At 38.2% G+C, this 15,158-nt stretch overlaps 1 protein-coding gene across 1 annotated transcript; it reads left to right on the forward strand.

The window, feature by feature from the left end:
- Positions 1-620: 620 nt before the first annotated feature.
- Positions 621-14,440, forward strand: LOC134821977 (carbohydrate sulfotransferase 15-like). The gene is made up of 13 exons (XM_063832812.1): positions 621-689; positions 3,852-3,924; positions 4,145-4,341; positions 6,273-6,432; positions 10,544-10,631; positions 10,843-11,006; positions 11,141-11,269; positions 11,611-11,709; positions 11,868-12,027; positions 12,237-12,411; positions 12,592-12,739; positions 12,873-13,011; positions 13,190-14,440. Exons 1-13 carry the CDS (start codon positions 666-668, stop codon positions 13,242-13,244), a joined length of 1,611 nt encoding a protein of 536 aa, XP_063688882.1. The 5' UTR covers positions 621-665; the 3' UTR covers positions 13,245-14,440.
- Positions 14,441-15,158: the final 718 nt, after the last annotated feature.

A 15,158-nucleotide genomic window follows, 5' to 3' on the forward strand; every position in this document is an offset into this window, starting at 1 on the left:
TGAAAGCAACAAAAGCTGGAAAAGACAAGCTCAAACCCGCTGTTATTCAGTTTTTAGCCCTGAAAAAACAGTACAAGGATTTGACAGGATTTGATGCACCTGCAGGAAGTTATCCAAAAATGGTTTGATACCCATATTAAAGCTATGGGTGTTACAAACTATTACTTCCCAATGTTCGTGTCCCATGCTGCACTTGAAAAAGAGAAGGCTCGCATTGCTGACTTTACCCCAGAGGTTGCCTTGGTTACGAAGTCTGGTGACAGCGAGCTGACTGAACCAATTGCAATTCCCAGTGAAACTACGATGTACCCATACTACGCTACCTAGGTGCAATCCCGCCGTTAACTACCCATCAAGCTCAACGTTGTGAGATGGGTATTCAAGCACCCCCCCCCTCCCCCAGTCCAGGGAGTTCCTCTGGCAGGAGGGTCACAGCGCTTTTGCTACTCAGAAGGAGGCTATAGTTACCATTTTTAACTATTTTTCGTGATTTAAATAATTCAATTTTATGAGTAATATTGTTTCACCATGGGAGTACTGTACAGAAATATAATGGTTTCTTTTTAAATCCACAAATTAACAATCAAACTAATTAATCTATTAAATTAATAATTAATTTTATAACTTATTTTAGTGCTCCAGGAGTTCGATGGTTGGTCTACCTAATGATACGCAGACCACGCAATGTTGTAAGTACTTACTTTACTTTTACTTGATTAGATACTTTAAACAATATTATATTTATTTTATATTTATGTTATATTTAACAATAAAATACTTTAAACAATATAACAATACAATATTTTATTCTATAATTTCCTTATGAATAAGAGATATGCATAAAGTCAAATTTTAAACAGCAATTTAATAAATATTTGTGTCAGTTATATAAGGAGCTATAGAAGGTCGCATTTCAAATTCGGCTGAATTGTAACAGTTGACCATGGCATGGAGGTGTTAATGCAAGCTGTTTCGGACAGTTTGTACGCGACATAGTTTGTTTGTTTGGGGCTGGCTTTTACACCAGTCAATGTTTACTCAAAATATATAATAGTTGTAATAATCAATGCACTGAAATTATATTAAATGTGCTATTCGTATCCAGTCGTATTTTTGTCGTATTATGTACGCGTATTTAGTAGAAAGAGCTGTCGTGCGGACCTAATATAAAATGATTTCCCATTTTGGTTTAAGGCATAACTTGTCAGCTACTAACATTCTATTTTGTGGCATAAAAAGTTGAAAAGCTAAGCTGTGGCCTGTGACAAAAATTTGTAGGCTTCAAAGGATGTCTCAGTAAGTCTTCTTGAGCCTTTTTGCAAAAACTCGAAAATCTGCATTTGGTATTTACCGTGATTGTGAGGATTCTTGGAATGTGAACCTCAGCTTTTTAAAGTAGAGACTTTATCGGTGGCACAGTCCGGCCAGTTTGCATTTCGTTAACTGAAATGGATAAACAGTGACGTCAATAAAAATTAACTGTATGTTTAATGGTGGCAGTCAAGCTTTTCTCCCTTCATTTGACAGGCACGTGCGTTGTGGATTTCTCGGAACACGTGCATATCTCGGAGCACGTGCTACTAAAACATTAGTTAACTGCTTTATAACCTTTTAGCTGAACATAGCGGGAACCACTCTGATCATCACCTGGTTGAACTTTTCTTTGCAAATTAATCAACGTAATATAACTCGTAAACTGTTTAATGGTAGTTTACTGGCTGAAAACGTCAAAATGGATCTCACATTTGATGGCCATGATATTTAAACGCGTGATCAGGTTCCCGTTCCGTTAATACACAATTTGAGGTGCTCACTCGGCAACTGCAATTTCTCTGGTTCAGCGTCTGACAATGTCAAACAGACGTGTTTTTATATCACTTGCATCGTTTTGAAATTAATTAATTTTGTTAAACTTGCAAAGTTTACCAAGCACCCTCTCTCCTGTCAACTAGATCTGATCGTTCCGATTTTTTTGCAAGCTCAGCTCTTATTGTTACACCATCTTAAAACTATGAAATGTTGACGAACTTTTTGCCTATCTGAATTTTAAAAAGTGTGGTTTCAGGGTGGTCTTAGATCTGGGTTATCCAGTGTAAGGGCAATACTTTTGATTGGATTTAGAACTCAGTGGATCGATGTTAAAACATCATTGTGGTGTGAACCAGTGGCGTAACGTTGCCTGTTGGCGCCCCCCGCCGAAAAGGCACCCCCCCTGTTGGCGCCCCCTCCCCTTTTGGTGCCCCTCCCTAAAATTGAACAAATTAGGTGATTTTAGAGGATACGCCGGTAAAATCTCTAAAAAAGTGTGTATCTAGAGCAAAACGCGCAGTTTTGCTAGTACTTTAGTTAAGTTTTCGAAATTGTCCCACATTCAAACGACGATTTGGCGCCCCCCTAAGACGGCGCCCCCCTACACAGCGGGGTCAGCTGGGCCCTTCGTTACGCCACTGGTATGAACATTTCTTTGAATCTCCAATTATAACAATTATCTAAGAATATATTCCAGCCTTCATCGTATTCAAGGAGGTGGTACCGTACTCAGTACACGCCTACATTGTGTACTGCCTACAACTTGTACTACTTAGCTTGTTTGCTCAACTGCTCATGCTGCCTCCCCACAAAGGACTTGTCCTCATGGAATAGTTTCCATTAAGCTAATCGAATTGCCACTCACGTTTCTGTTGTTACCTTTTTATACAAAGCTAATTAGCTTTGCATAAGATAAAGATATACTAGATAAGTTATCTAGTAGACCTGAATCAGAACAGTTCTAATCTTCGGTCTACAATTGTTTAAGTTGCTCCGCCTTCATTTGCTCCAGAACTTTCCATGGTGTCCAGTAGACGTTTTCTTCAGGTAAAATGTTAGAATGTACAAATATTTCATCTTCCCAATTTCTCGTTCGAATTCCTTAAAAGACCAATATTTAATTGTTCACGAATGATATACAGTAGTTCAGTTATATCCTTATATAAATAATATACAGTAGTTCAGTTATAGCCTTATATAAATAATATACAGTAGTTCAGTTATAGCCTTATATGAATAATATACAGTAGTTCAGTTATAGCCTTATATAAATAATATACAGTAGTTCAGTTATAGCCTTATATGAATAATATACAGTAGTTCAGTTATAACCTTAATATAAGAGGCGTGTTCAAACCATGCAAACTATAATCCACATGTACCTTCCACATATTAATCTAGAATCTAGATAATAAATATTACTGTTAGAGCTTCTGCCTCTTTCACACTAAGCCGTCCTTTCATCAGCTGTTCTTTTATCTAACCGTTTAAGTAAAAAGGACAGGCTCTCGGGCTGGACAAAAAGCTCATTGTTAGGGCCTATTGTTAGTCACCCATTGGCATGTAACGCAACACGGCCTCCCTCCAATAAGTACACTTTTTAGTTGTTCCATAGTTCCTTGTCCCCTTATTATGTTTTGTACAGTTTGGTTGGTTTAGTCTCTTTTTAATGCATTTACCGTTAGGAAAACTTTTGAACAAGGTAAGAACCATCTCCCAATCTTCAAGCTTTAGCTCGATATATTTAGGGTAATATATTTAGGGTAATATATTTACTATTTAGGGTAATTAACACCGACCTCTAATGATATAGTGTTTAGTAGCCATAGTGATGATTGTTTACCGGCTGTAAACAATGTTTTCAGCGAGTGTGCTGATATAGTCGGACGACTACAGCTTTGGGGCAATAATTCATCTTGTTAATCACACAAGGGACCATGATATTAAACCTTAAAATTAACATTTTGTGCGAAGGAGTATAACCCGATCATTTAGGTTGGTACTATTAGTATTAACTTTCTAACACATTTCCATATTTTCAGGTTATTCTTGTATTGGTTCTACTTGCAGGCTTCCATCTAATTCTCTTTGTATCTCAAAACTATCGTCTTACCAGTAAGTACAACTGTACAGTGTACATTATATTTTACTATTTTATACCTCTGCCTTCATACGAGCAGGTAACATGAGATGAATCTGCTGTTCAAAAGAATTTGTTTATAAAATTATTTTGGCTTCTCATCGTACGATTTGCCCATTTTATTTTAGGCAACAACTAAGTTAACACATTTTTCTCCAATTAATTTTCAAACTTAACGTGATTTTTTCTTTCTAGTTAGCACTGGAGATCAACAAGCCAGTCCTAAATGGGAAGACAACCTCTCCTTCCCCACCTTCACAGCACACGATGACAACGAGCACACTGTTCAGACTCTAACAGAGTACGAACAGGAGGCTGTCACTAGAGACAAGGTGTCTGGTACTTCTCCTGAAGATAAGGAGGAGGAGGAGGAGCCGTCTAGTGATTATCATGTAGGTTCCACTGTTAAATACATGTTGGTTCCATTGTTAAATACCTGTTGGTACCACTGTTAAATACATGTTGGTACTGATTAAATACCTGTTCAACTCGATAATATTAATGTTATCGAGTTGAAAACCTTAAAGATGAAATATTTACTATTATAATTTCAATGAAGCGCAATTACCGTAACAGTTAAGAACTTCTCAAGTAGAAATGTTATCTTGTAATCTAGCACATTCTCTTGTAATCTAGCACATTCTCTCTTGTAATCTAGCACATTCTTTCTTGTAATCTAGCACATTCTCTCTTGTAATCTAGCACATTCTCTCTTGTAATCTAGCACATTCCCTCTTGTAATCTAGCACATTCTCTCTTGTAATCTAGCACATTCCCTCTTGTAATCTAGCACATTCCCTCTTGTAATCTAGCACATTCTCTCTTGTAATCTAGCACATTCTCTCTTGTAATCTAGCACATTCTCTCTTGTAATATAGCACATTCTCTCTTGTAATATAGCACATTCCCTCTTGTAATCTAGCACATTCCCTCTTGTAATCTAGCACATTCCCTCTTGTAATCTAGCACATTCTCTCTTGTAATCTAGCACATTCTCTCTTGTAATCTAGCACATTCTCTCTTGTAATCTAGCACATTCTCTCTTGTAATCTAGCACATTCTCTCTTGTAATCTAGCACATTCTCTCTTGTAATCTAGCACATTCTCTCTTGTAATCTAGCACATTCTCTCTTGTAATCTAGCACATTCTCTCTTGTAATCTAGCACATTCCCTCTTGTAATCTAGCACATTCTCTCTTGTAATCTAGCACATTCTCTCTTGTAATCTAGCACATTCTCTCTTGTAATCTAGCACATTCTCTCTTGTAATCTAGCACATTCCCTCTTGTAATCTAGCACATTCCCTCTTGTAATCTAGCACATTCTCTCTTGTAATCTAGCACATTCTCTCTTGTAATCTAGCACATTCTCTCTTGTAATCTAGCACATTCTCTCTTGTAATCTAGCACATTCCCTCTTGTAATCTAGCACATTCTCTCTTGTAATCTAGCACATTCTCTCTTGTAATCTAGCACATTCTCTCTTGTAATCTAGCACATTCTCTCTTGTAATCTAGCACATTCTCTCTTGTAATCTAGCACATTCTCTCTTGTAATCTAGCACATTCCCTCTTGTAATCTAGCACATTCTCAGAGTTGAGACACAGTTAATAAACTGCGGAGTGACTAAAATGCTATACAGCAAAAACAGAAGGCTCCAACCAAACACTCCACCTACTGATCCTAACCACCCTAACAACTCTCAAGCTCTCTCTCTTCAACCCTCATTCCCTCACTCCTCTTGGTGCACAAAACCATTCTAACCTATGTATGTCCCCCTTACGGGTTCCACAAGCCCAACGGTACATAGTTAGACGAAAAACAGAGAAGCCTTGATTGCCAGATCAAGGACTGCATCAGTAGCAGCGAAATACGGATATACCTTCTCCCTTACAGTCAGCGAGCTGACAACTATCTGACTGTGTCTTTTAGGCCTTGCCACACCACCTTCGCTATTGCATCCGCTCGCCCGTATTCACTGACACATGCCACACCTGGGTTTAGTATGAAGATGTACGCATATTCACCCAAGATGCGGAGATGCCTCAGTTTAGCGAGTTGAGATACAACAGCAAACTCACAGGAGCATAGATCAGAATCATCAGTTACCAACCTGACACCGTTTCGGGGCTTTAATCGCAATACGGTTGTAATCTAGCACATTCTCTCTTGTAATCTAGCACATTCCCTCTTGTAATCTAGCACATTCTCTCTTGTAATCTAGCACATTCTCTCTTGTAATCTAGCACATTCTCTCTTGTAATCTAGCACATTCCCTCTTGTAATCTAGCACATTCCCTCTTGTAATCTAGCACATTTTTCAGGAGCATAAGTTCGAACGTCCTCCTGATAACACAGTTGAGGAAGTGTTCGGAAGCGATATAATTAAAGACGAAAAGAGCAACTATTTAATTCAGAAACCCTACCTCAAGAAAGGGGTTAACCCGTATGATGGTCGACCTGAACTTCTTCCCAGAAGCGAAGGTAAGAATTTTTCTTTATTATCATACTCTGTGTATAAAACTTTATTTCTTCTTCTTCGTTGAGTTCATCCGTGGAGCCGGAAGGGTCATCAGATATCTGACCACCTGGATGGCGAGTAGTCGACCAGTGAGTTTGACCAACTGCAGCTGTAGCCGGCGACCGGAGGGTTGTCCGGTATCAAAGCAAGAAAGTTCGACAAACTACACTTAAACATGTCAAAGGATGAATCAGCCTTTACTGTGTGAGGCACTTTGTTCCACAGCTTCGGTCCTTGAACTGCAAAAGACCTGTCGTACAGTGACTGGTTGCGTAAGGAACTTGACTTTGACAATGAGGGTATGACAGCTACATCCCCGTGTCTTGGGGTCACCTTGAATTTGATATCACAGCAGTTTGGTACCACATTATGGAGAATCTTCCACATCATCAGGATGATATGCCTCTCCCGTCTGCGCTGTAGAGACATCAATTTAAGCTGTACGAGTCTTTCCCAATAGTTGAGATGTTGAAGACCGCCAATACGACTGGTGAAAGTTCTTTGCACCCCCTCTATCAGCTGTATTTCAGTCACCTTGGTAGGGCTCCAGAGTGGGCAGCAATACTCTAGTAAGCTTCTTACTAGTGACTTGTAGAGAGTAGTCATTACGGTCTTGTCGCGAGTTTTGAACACACTGAATACCCAAGATAGTGTGCTCCTTGCTTTGGGTACCATGTTGCCGATGTGTGTCGACCAGCTAAGATCACTTGAAACCATAACTCCAAGATCTCGGACATTTTCGACAGGATAAAGTATGTCCTGACTGGATACTTTGTAACGCAGTGTTTCGGCAAAGAAGGGTAGTTCGGGGAATGAGCTCTTACTGTTATGGAGGTGATTTAACAGCTCGAACTTCTGCTCGTGAAGCTTCATGTTGTTGCTACGTGACCAGTCAAGAATCTTATAGATATCTTCTTGTAACAACTGACAGTCTTCAAAACAGCCAATCTGTTTGGAGACTCTAGTATCATCGGCGAAAAAACTCACCCTAGATGAGTCCACTACTTGTTCTAGATCATTGATGAACAAGATAAAGAGAAGCGGCCCCAAAACGCTTCCCTGGGGAACACAACTTAAAACCTTTGCGATAACCGAGTGAACTCCATTAAGCACCACGACTTGTTCGCGATCAAAGAGAAAGGACTTTATCCACTCTATGAGCTTGCCATGAAACCCATATTTTTTCAGCTTGTGGATGAGAAGATTTAAGTCGACTTTATCGAACGCCTTAGCGTAATCCAGATATATAGAATCTGTATCTTCACCACGAGTAAACCCTTCGTAGATGTCGTCAAAATGGCCGAGCATTTGAGTCAAGCAGCTCCTATTCGCTCTGAAACCATGCTGCTTATCGGTCAAGAGACTGTTGGCTTCCAAATACTCCACCATATGTTTTCTTATCACTCTTTCATACACTTTTACAACGTGGGAGGTCAAAGTGACAGGTCTGTAGTTTCCAGCTTCACATCTACTGCCTTTCTTGAAAAGTGGCGAAACATAACCCGTCTTGTAGAAGCTTGGCACTATACCAGATGACATGGACTCTGGCCACATAAGATAAATCGGGACACTAAGGCTGGTAGCACACCTTTTGAGAAGAATAGCTGGTATTCCATCGGGTCCAGGCGCAGAGTCTAGCTTAATTTCAGATATAGCTTCCATGATACTATCAGGTGTTAACACAATGTCATTGTCTCTACTGATAAGGGGTGGTACCGCAAATGTAGGGACTGCTGTGTCGGGACAGTTAGGGTCGCTGAAAACGGAGCAGAACTGTTGTTGAAGGATGTTGGCGAGTTCTTTCCGTTCAGTGACTAGTTCCTTATTGTCGTTCAGGAGGGTAGAAATGTTGTGTTTCACTTTGGAGAATGATTTGGCATAGGAGAAGAAATATTTGGGGTTACTTTTGATCCGCTCAACCGCTCTCCTCTCACCTTGGTCGAGATGGTTGACTATGGCCTCCTTTATCTCATTATATCACTCATCTTTTTAGAATTCAATCTAATCATCTATCATTATCAGCCAAAATTCACAATCTCACAAGAATCCTAAGCATGGAGCAGAACTTTTTGTTGGGGACTGGCCCGTGGTACCAGCCAATGTTTACTCAAAAAATATATATAATATCAATGGTAATAAGAAATTAATCCCCGTGGGGCACATGCTTAAATATAAAATGTAAAGGAAATCTCAAACTATTTAATTTAGACTCTACCGGTAAAGTATGCAATGAAGGTTTATAAGTATAACTTTAAGTTTTATTTTTTCAATGGTGAAAAAGTAAAACAAGACTGAGCACTTCAAAATTTGTAGAATTGAGATAATTTCAAGAATTTACTTAGTTTTCCAAATTATTGTTAAAATGGACGGAGTGTTTGTAACTTGATTTGAAATACGCGGCGATATTAAGGAATGTTCAATGTTGGCAGTGTAATTGATGAGATATGCAAGTTTATTGAGTGATGCTTAAGTGTGTGCATATAATAATACTGCATATAATAATACTGCATATAAGATGTTATAGAGACAAGGTTATTATCGGTATTTTGGTTTATGTTACGCTTTGATTTTCTTAGTCCTGTTATACAAAATAACATGAAATTAGGCCATTCGTCTTCGATGTTTTCATTTTGCTGATCGATGAGCATAGTTTTTATACAAGCTTTATAAATGTCCAGGTTAAATAGACTAGGTGGGGAAGTTGCTGCAACATTATATCGGTTTATTGCTAATAATGGACCTTTAAAAAATACTGAGTTGTTGTAAGGGTGTTGACCATACTTTTCTGACCATTGTGTAGTGAGAATAGAATCCGGGTTATTATTAAATAATGGTGCGCTTTTAGGAATTGTTTTCTTGAGAGACAATGGTACTAGATTTGGAAAGTTTTTCAATTTATGCATTAAAATGAGTGTGTTCTTTACAATGATACTGTGTAACTACTATCAATATTTTATGTGAATAAAAGCCAGACTTGGTACTTGCTGGGGGGATACCGTCCTTGTACCAGTGATTTACGAAACCAGGTAATACTGCTCGAAGGCCCATTTTCTGTTTTACAAAAAGTGATTCAATATGAGACTTGGCAGCAAAACCCCATACAAGGCTGCAATAATTAAGGTGTGACTGCACAAAACTTTGATAAATTTGAAGGCGTGCTTCGAGAGGCAGATATTTTTAAGTTTGTACATGACTCCTATGTATCTGGACATTTTCATTTTCATGGCAGAAATATGATAGGACCAGTTTAGTTTATCATCTATCATAACTCGTAACAAACGGGCTTCTGTTTTTCTCTCAATTGTGACACCAGATATTGCCACATCACGATAATTAAGATTTCTTTGTAGAGAGAAGATCATTATTATATGGTAACGGTAAGGATTGTCTGTGTATGTCATAATCATCTGCATGTTATCGTCTCGTTTTTTATTTGTATCCATATCATGTTCTGTGTACAATAATTTCAACAGCTGTTACAAAAATACCCATTCACTTTTCAGAATTCAATCAATCACTGTCAGCCAAAACTCACAATATCACAAGAATTCAAATCATGGCCATGCATGGGGCGCAAAGGTATGTCTCATATCATTACGTAGGTTAAACGCTAGTTTTGTACAAATCCCCTCAGTTTATTGCAGCTCATCATTAAATCAGGATTAAGTACACATTTAAATACCGGCCCAGTAACTTTCAACCTTATTTCTTTATTTGGAATTTTTGAGACGCTTCAAAGCGATTTTTCTGATCCAATTAATCTCGGTTAATCTTTGTAGCCGTGTTTCTCATGTCGAGAACTAGAGTTGTACAAGTTTTCATTTAAATTCTCAAGGAGATATTGCAACTTTTTAAGCCAAAGGTGCGAAATATTTAAGATTTTTTGATGTTTTGCCAGCTTTACATTTTTACCCTGACTGCAACTTTTTGAGGTCCCACTTCTCACTTAAACTTATCCTCATAAACACACACGCACTCATGTCCCATAATATAATATGAATTATGAAGGTATTCAAAGACCACCGCCACTATCTAAGTGCATATCAATTTTAAGGTGTAACATTTCATCTTCAGGTATCAACAAATACACCGCATTTGGAAACCCTGATAAGCTATACTGCGATGCTGAATACTGCTACGCTAATGAAAGAAAAATTAAAAAGTAAGATTTTTTAGAGATCAAATTATTTTTTATCAATTTAATTTGGATATGTTTGTTGAAACTTAAAATTGAAAATTGCGTACTTTCCCCATCGAATTCTGCGATGGTGATCGCTATCTAAATTTACTATTCAGCATTTTTCAACATGTCTAGTACATGATATTTATATCTCCCTTAAATTCAACTCTTAATAATCACGTAATTCCCTCAGAGAGATAATTAAAGAGACACCGGAAGATATGTTCACATTCCTACCTCCCCAGAAACAGTTCATGAAGGAGTTCCGTAACCCTTGCTGGAAAGGGAAAGACCTTCTGGGCGAAGATAAATTATTTTGTATTCCCTACTTCTATATTATCGGCTTCACTAAGTGTGGTTAGTGATTGAAATTTTTGTTTGACCGCATATTTTCCTCACTTTTTTAATCCTTCCAGCAATTTGGTGCGTTTAGTTCTCTTTGGATGTCAACTTATTCGGCCGATGGCTTAACAGTACAACTATAACACTAGGAACCACTGACCTATTTGCGATACTGAAAAACCACACTCACGTTTCCTCACGATCTGGAAAAGAGACCCACTACTTTGACAGACTCCGAAGAGGACGCATTATTAGGATGAACAGAAAACCAACCAGACGTGAGTAACATTTAAAATTCTTGAAGGAGCCTATTTAAATTTTTGAAGGAGCCTTTTTACATTTTTAAAGGAGCCTATTCACATTCCGTATTATCAGATCTGGACTTTGACGTTGATTTTCAAGAAACGCCCGTTTGATTAGATCTCTTCTAATTTGTAAATGTCACTTGTTGACAGGAATTTAATCACATTCTCACGGTTGCCTATCATAAATATTATTCTCGACCATCCGAGGAGATTGCAATCAATACATACGATACACCATAAAAATTGTCTTAAATATATACCGGATATCTCATATCTGGAGTCTGGGATGATTTGTAACATATCTCTTCCTCCAGTTCCCGTGTCGTTCCTTTCGTGGACAAACGGGGGAAAATTCAGACAGAACCTCCTTTCTACTTACAGAAAAGATAACGACAGTGACGTCCTGTTTCATGGTATGTAGTGACGTCATGGTGACGTCACAGACAATAAATGCCGCCGGGCGAGACAGCTGTAACTCCTCCACTGTTCATAATATAATGTTTGTTAAATCCTCCGCTTATCTTTTGATTTTCATTAATTTCAAAGTTTTAAAAGAAAATCTCCCCGCTAGGAATCACGATGGACGCAACCCCCTCAGCAGTTTGGGATAACGAGTTTTGGGAGGTGTTTCATCCTGGATACAGGGAACCTCCGGTTACTAACCCTGATGTTATTGCCACTATTAACCCTGACACTAGAATTATATTATCCCTCAGAAACCCAATTAGCAGGTACAGTTTATGGTTTGTTCTTGAATTATTAATTATTGTTCGTTCTATATGTCGTTCTGTCCTCCGTGTTTGAGTTGTTGATTTTTACATAATATATTTTCTAATTGCTGTTAAATTTTTTTCATTTTTTAATCTATTCGAACAAGAGAATATGATCTGTTATATTTGATCTCAATTTTTTAAACATCTTCACCAAATCACTATTTCAGAATGCAGTCCGCGTACCAGTTTTTCTGCGCGTTCCGTGTGTACGCATGTGACAAGCCGGTCACACCGGAGAAATTCCACAATTTAGTGGGAGAAGCAGTTAAAATGTTCCGCGATTGCCGGAAGACTAACACAGATCGAGGCTGCGTGTACAGCACCGAATCTCATCAACTTGCGGTAATTACATTTTTAGAATCATTCCTTAGCCAATAAATGATAATGGGAAAAATAAAGATACTAAGTATTACGTTACTCATCGCCATTAATTTAATTGTAGATATTTCAAAGATTTTGTGAAAAGTACTAGATGATCTTTATTACCAAAGTTCTCAAAATCTAATTCTGATAACTGTTCAGACTCATCTATACGCGAGTATTTACTCCGTGTACGTTGCTGACTGGCTGAAAGTCTTCCCACGGGAACAGATTCACGTTATGATGTTCGAGGAGCATATTAGTGACGAGATCGCTTCTATTAATGGCGTCTGTGATTTCTTAGGAATATGTAAGTTGAATTTTATTTTATTTTTGTTGAAGAAATGTACTAAAACAACCTTGTGTACGGAAAAATATGCCAACAATCGACTTGAATAATTAAGTTGTAAGTTATCTTTTTTTTAATTTTCCTTATTTTTCAGCACGGTTCCCAGTGGACTACATGAAGACCTACCTCGAGCAGCATAAAGTCAGAAATTCACTCCGCGACTCCGCTCGAATACCCTATATACTCCCTGAAACTAAAAATCTTCTCAAAGATTTCTTTAAGCCGTTCTTAGAGTAAGTTAATACAAATCGTTCAATCGTTATTTTAAAGATGAGCAAGATGGTTTCCTTTATAATCAGATACTCTAAGAATAATTTATATCTTGATATTACGTTGAACTGAAGCGTCTGACTTGGAGCCAGTAAATTGTTAAACTCCCACGAAACTTATCTGATAATATTAATCTCCCAGCGATCTGGTGGAAATGTTAGGAGATAAGAAATGGTACTGGAAACTCTACGAGTAACATTCCAGAACCTTCCACCACCACCAGCTCCCTTTTTATCACAGTCCAGCAACACAGTCTAACAGTCCGTATGACTGTATGAGTCCTGAAACCTGACTAGGATAGGTACCGCTGCAGTTATTGTTTTTTGCCGCTGGGCGGCTCAACTAAAGTTTTGGTTACCAAATAAGTGTGGACTTCACGACTGATGTCATCTCTCCTGGTGCATTGTGTGGTCGCCCTTAGTTGCCGTGGTAACATCTGTATCCCTTTGTTGACTACAAGAACAAGGCCCTCGTTCAGTTTATCAGATTAAATGTTAATCAAACTGGCCTATTGCTGTTTCGGGGATATATTATAATTATGTACTAAATGCTTTTTTTTCGATTCTTTAATCATTTCTGTTTATTTTTCTACGGGTTATTTCAGCCATATTTCAAACAAATTCCTTTTCTATAGCCGAGAAGGCGAGAAACACTCTATTTATTCTGAAAGCTAGAGATGTAAATAATTTGATAAGGTGACTTGATTTTAACCAACTTTGTTATTTAAGTCTAAAGCTAAAATTTCTTGATCGACGATTTGGGTGCATGCAATGATTAAACAAGAGTGAAGAGATTGGTGGTTGATTTCCGCTTTAGTTTGTTAACTTTTTGCGGTTATCTTTGTGCGAAAACGTAGGTCACGGGAAATATTTATCAATTTGAAAATTGATGCTTATTTAATTAACACTAATAAAAGGGACCGTTCACATAAATCGTCTGAATCCTAGCGGGTCAAGAGGTTCGAGTTGGCAGACATTTTGATGCTAATATAATTTTTACAGAACATGTAGGTGTACGCTTGCTGAAGGGCGGGAGTCTAAGATATTCAAAATCTCACTGAAGTAATACGTGAACGGTTTCTTATTGGAAAAACATAAACTTCATTATTTATCATTTATACTCCTAGTTTTAGTTTAGTTGTAACTGTTTCTGTAAATTTAAGCTGTACAACGATTTTTTTACAAAGTTAGTTGAAATGTGGAAGATTTTAAAATGCTGCTTTCTAGCTAACATTAAATTAGGTGTTAGGGGTGATTTCATTTCTTAATGCTAGGTTATGTTTCGCAATTCAGCCATTGAATAATGAATAATGGATGATGGAATAATTTTATTTCTATTTCAATTGCTGATTTGTGAAAAGCATAATATTTCAATTTGGTTTATACTTGAAGACGAATTTGTCGTTTCTTATACGATCTAACGAAATTTGGATCTGCATGGGCGAACTTAATTGTTGATCGTAATATTATATTGCGCAGCAGAGCTGTGTCATTCTTACCTGGGGATACCAGGCTTCAGAGATTTGGCGGAATGACAGACTGAGCGCCGCCCAGTTGCCAGTAATGTCATTCGTGATGTATGATCGAGCCAACATGTGCTCAGCTAATTAATCGTCATACGTTGTAAGACCCGCCGCGCACGGGTGCGCGGCTCCCCCTGTATCGTTAAAACTCTACAGTGAAGCGACAGTGGGGGTCACCACGTGATACAACTAATTAACGGGTGACACTCGTGAAATATATGTTCCAAGACCGTCGGCGGGTTCTGGTAGGTTATAAACTGACAGTCATCTAACAAATCTGAAAATATAAAATGAACTAAATATCTTGCTTGTAGCACGATGCGTTACTTTGCCGCGCCGCGCACTCAATGGGGCTTCTCACATCGACCTCGCTAGATCGGCGAGATGCGCTTCTGTGCTGCGCCGAGCTGCGATGAATTGACATCTTCAATTAAATATCTTGCATGCAATAATGAATAAATTTTTGCCTTCGCGTACTAATTACATGCAATAAATAAGTACGCAAAGGCAAAATTTCTTCCTATATCGAAGTTACGCAAGCGTGCGGCCGTGCGCCGGGACACTGGACAGCCCATTAACAATGGATAA

Source organism: Bolinopsis microptera, chromosome 10 (assembly GCF_026151205.1).
Source record: "Bolinopsis microptera isolate Bmic1 chromosome 10, MBARI_Bmic_1.0, whole genome shotgun sequence".
NCBI lineage: Eukaryota > Metazoa > Ctenophora > Tentaculata > Lobata > Bolinopsidae > Bolinopsis > Bolinopsis microptera.

What these genes read in the sequence shown, in the direction of transcription:
- LOC134821977 (XM_063832812.1), top strand. Translation starts at nt 666, where the DNA reads ATGATACGCAGACCACGCAATGTT. An exon ending in CAGTGACGTCCTGTTTCATG is followed by an intron (nt 11,710 to 11,867) that starts GTATGTAGTGAC and finishes TCTCCCCGCTAG; the next exon opens with GAATCACGATGGACGCAACC. An exon ending in TTCTTTAAGCCGTTCTTAGA is followed by an intron (nt 13,012 to 13,189) that starts GTAAGTTAATAC and finishes TTAATCTCCCAG; the next exon opens with CGATCTGGTGGAAATGTTAG.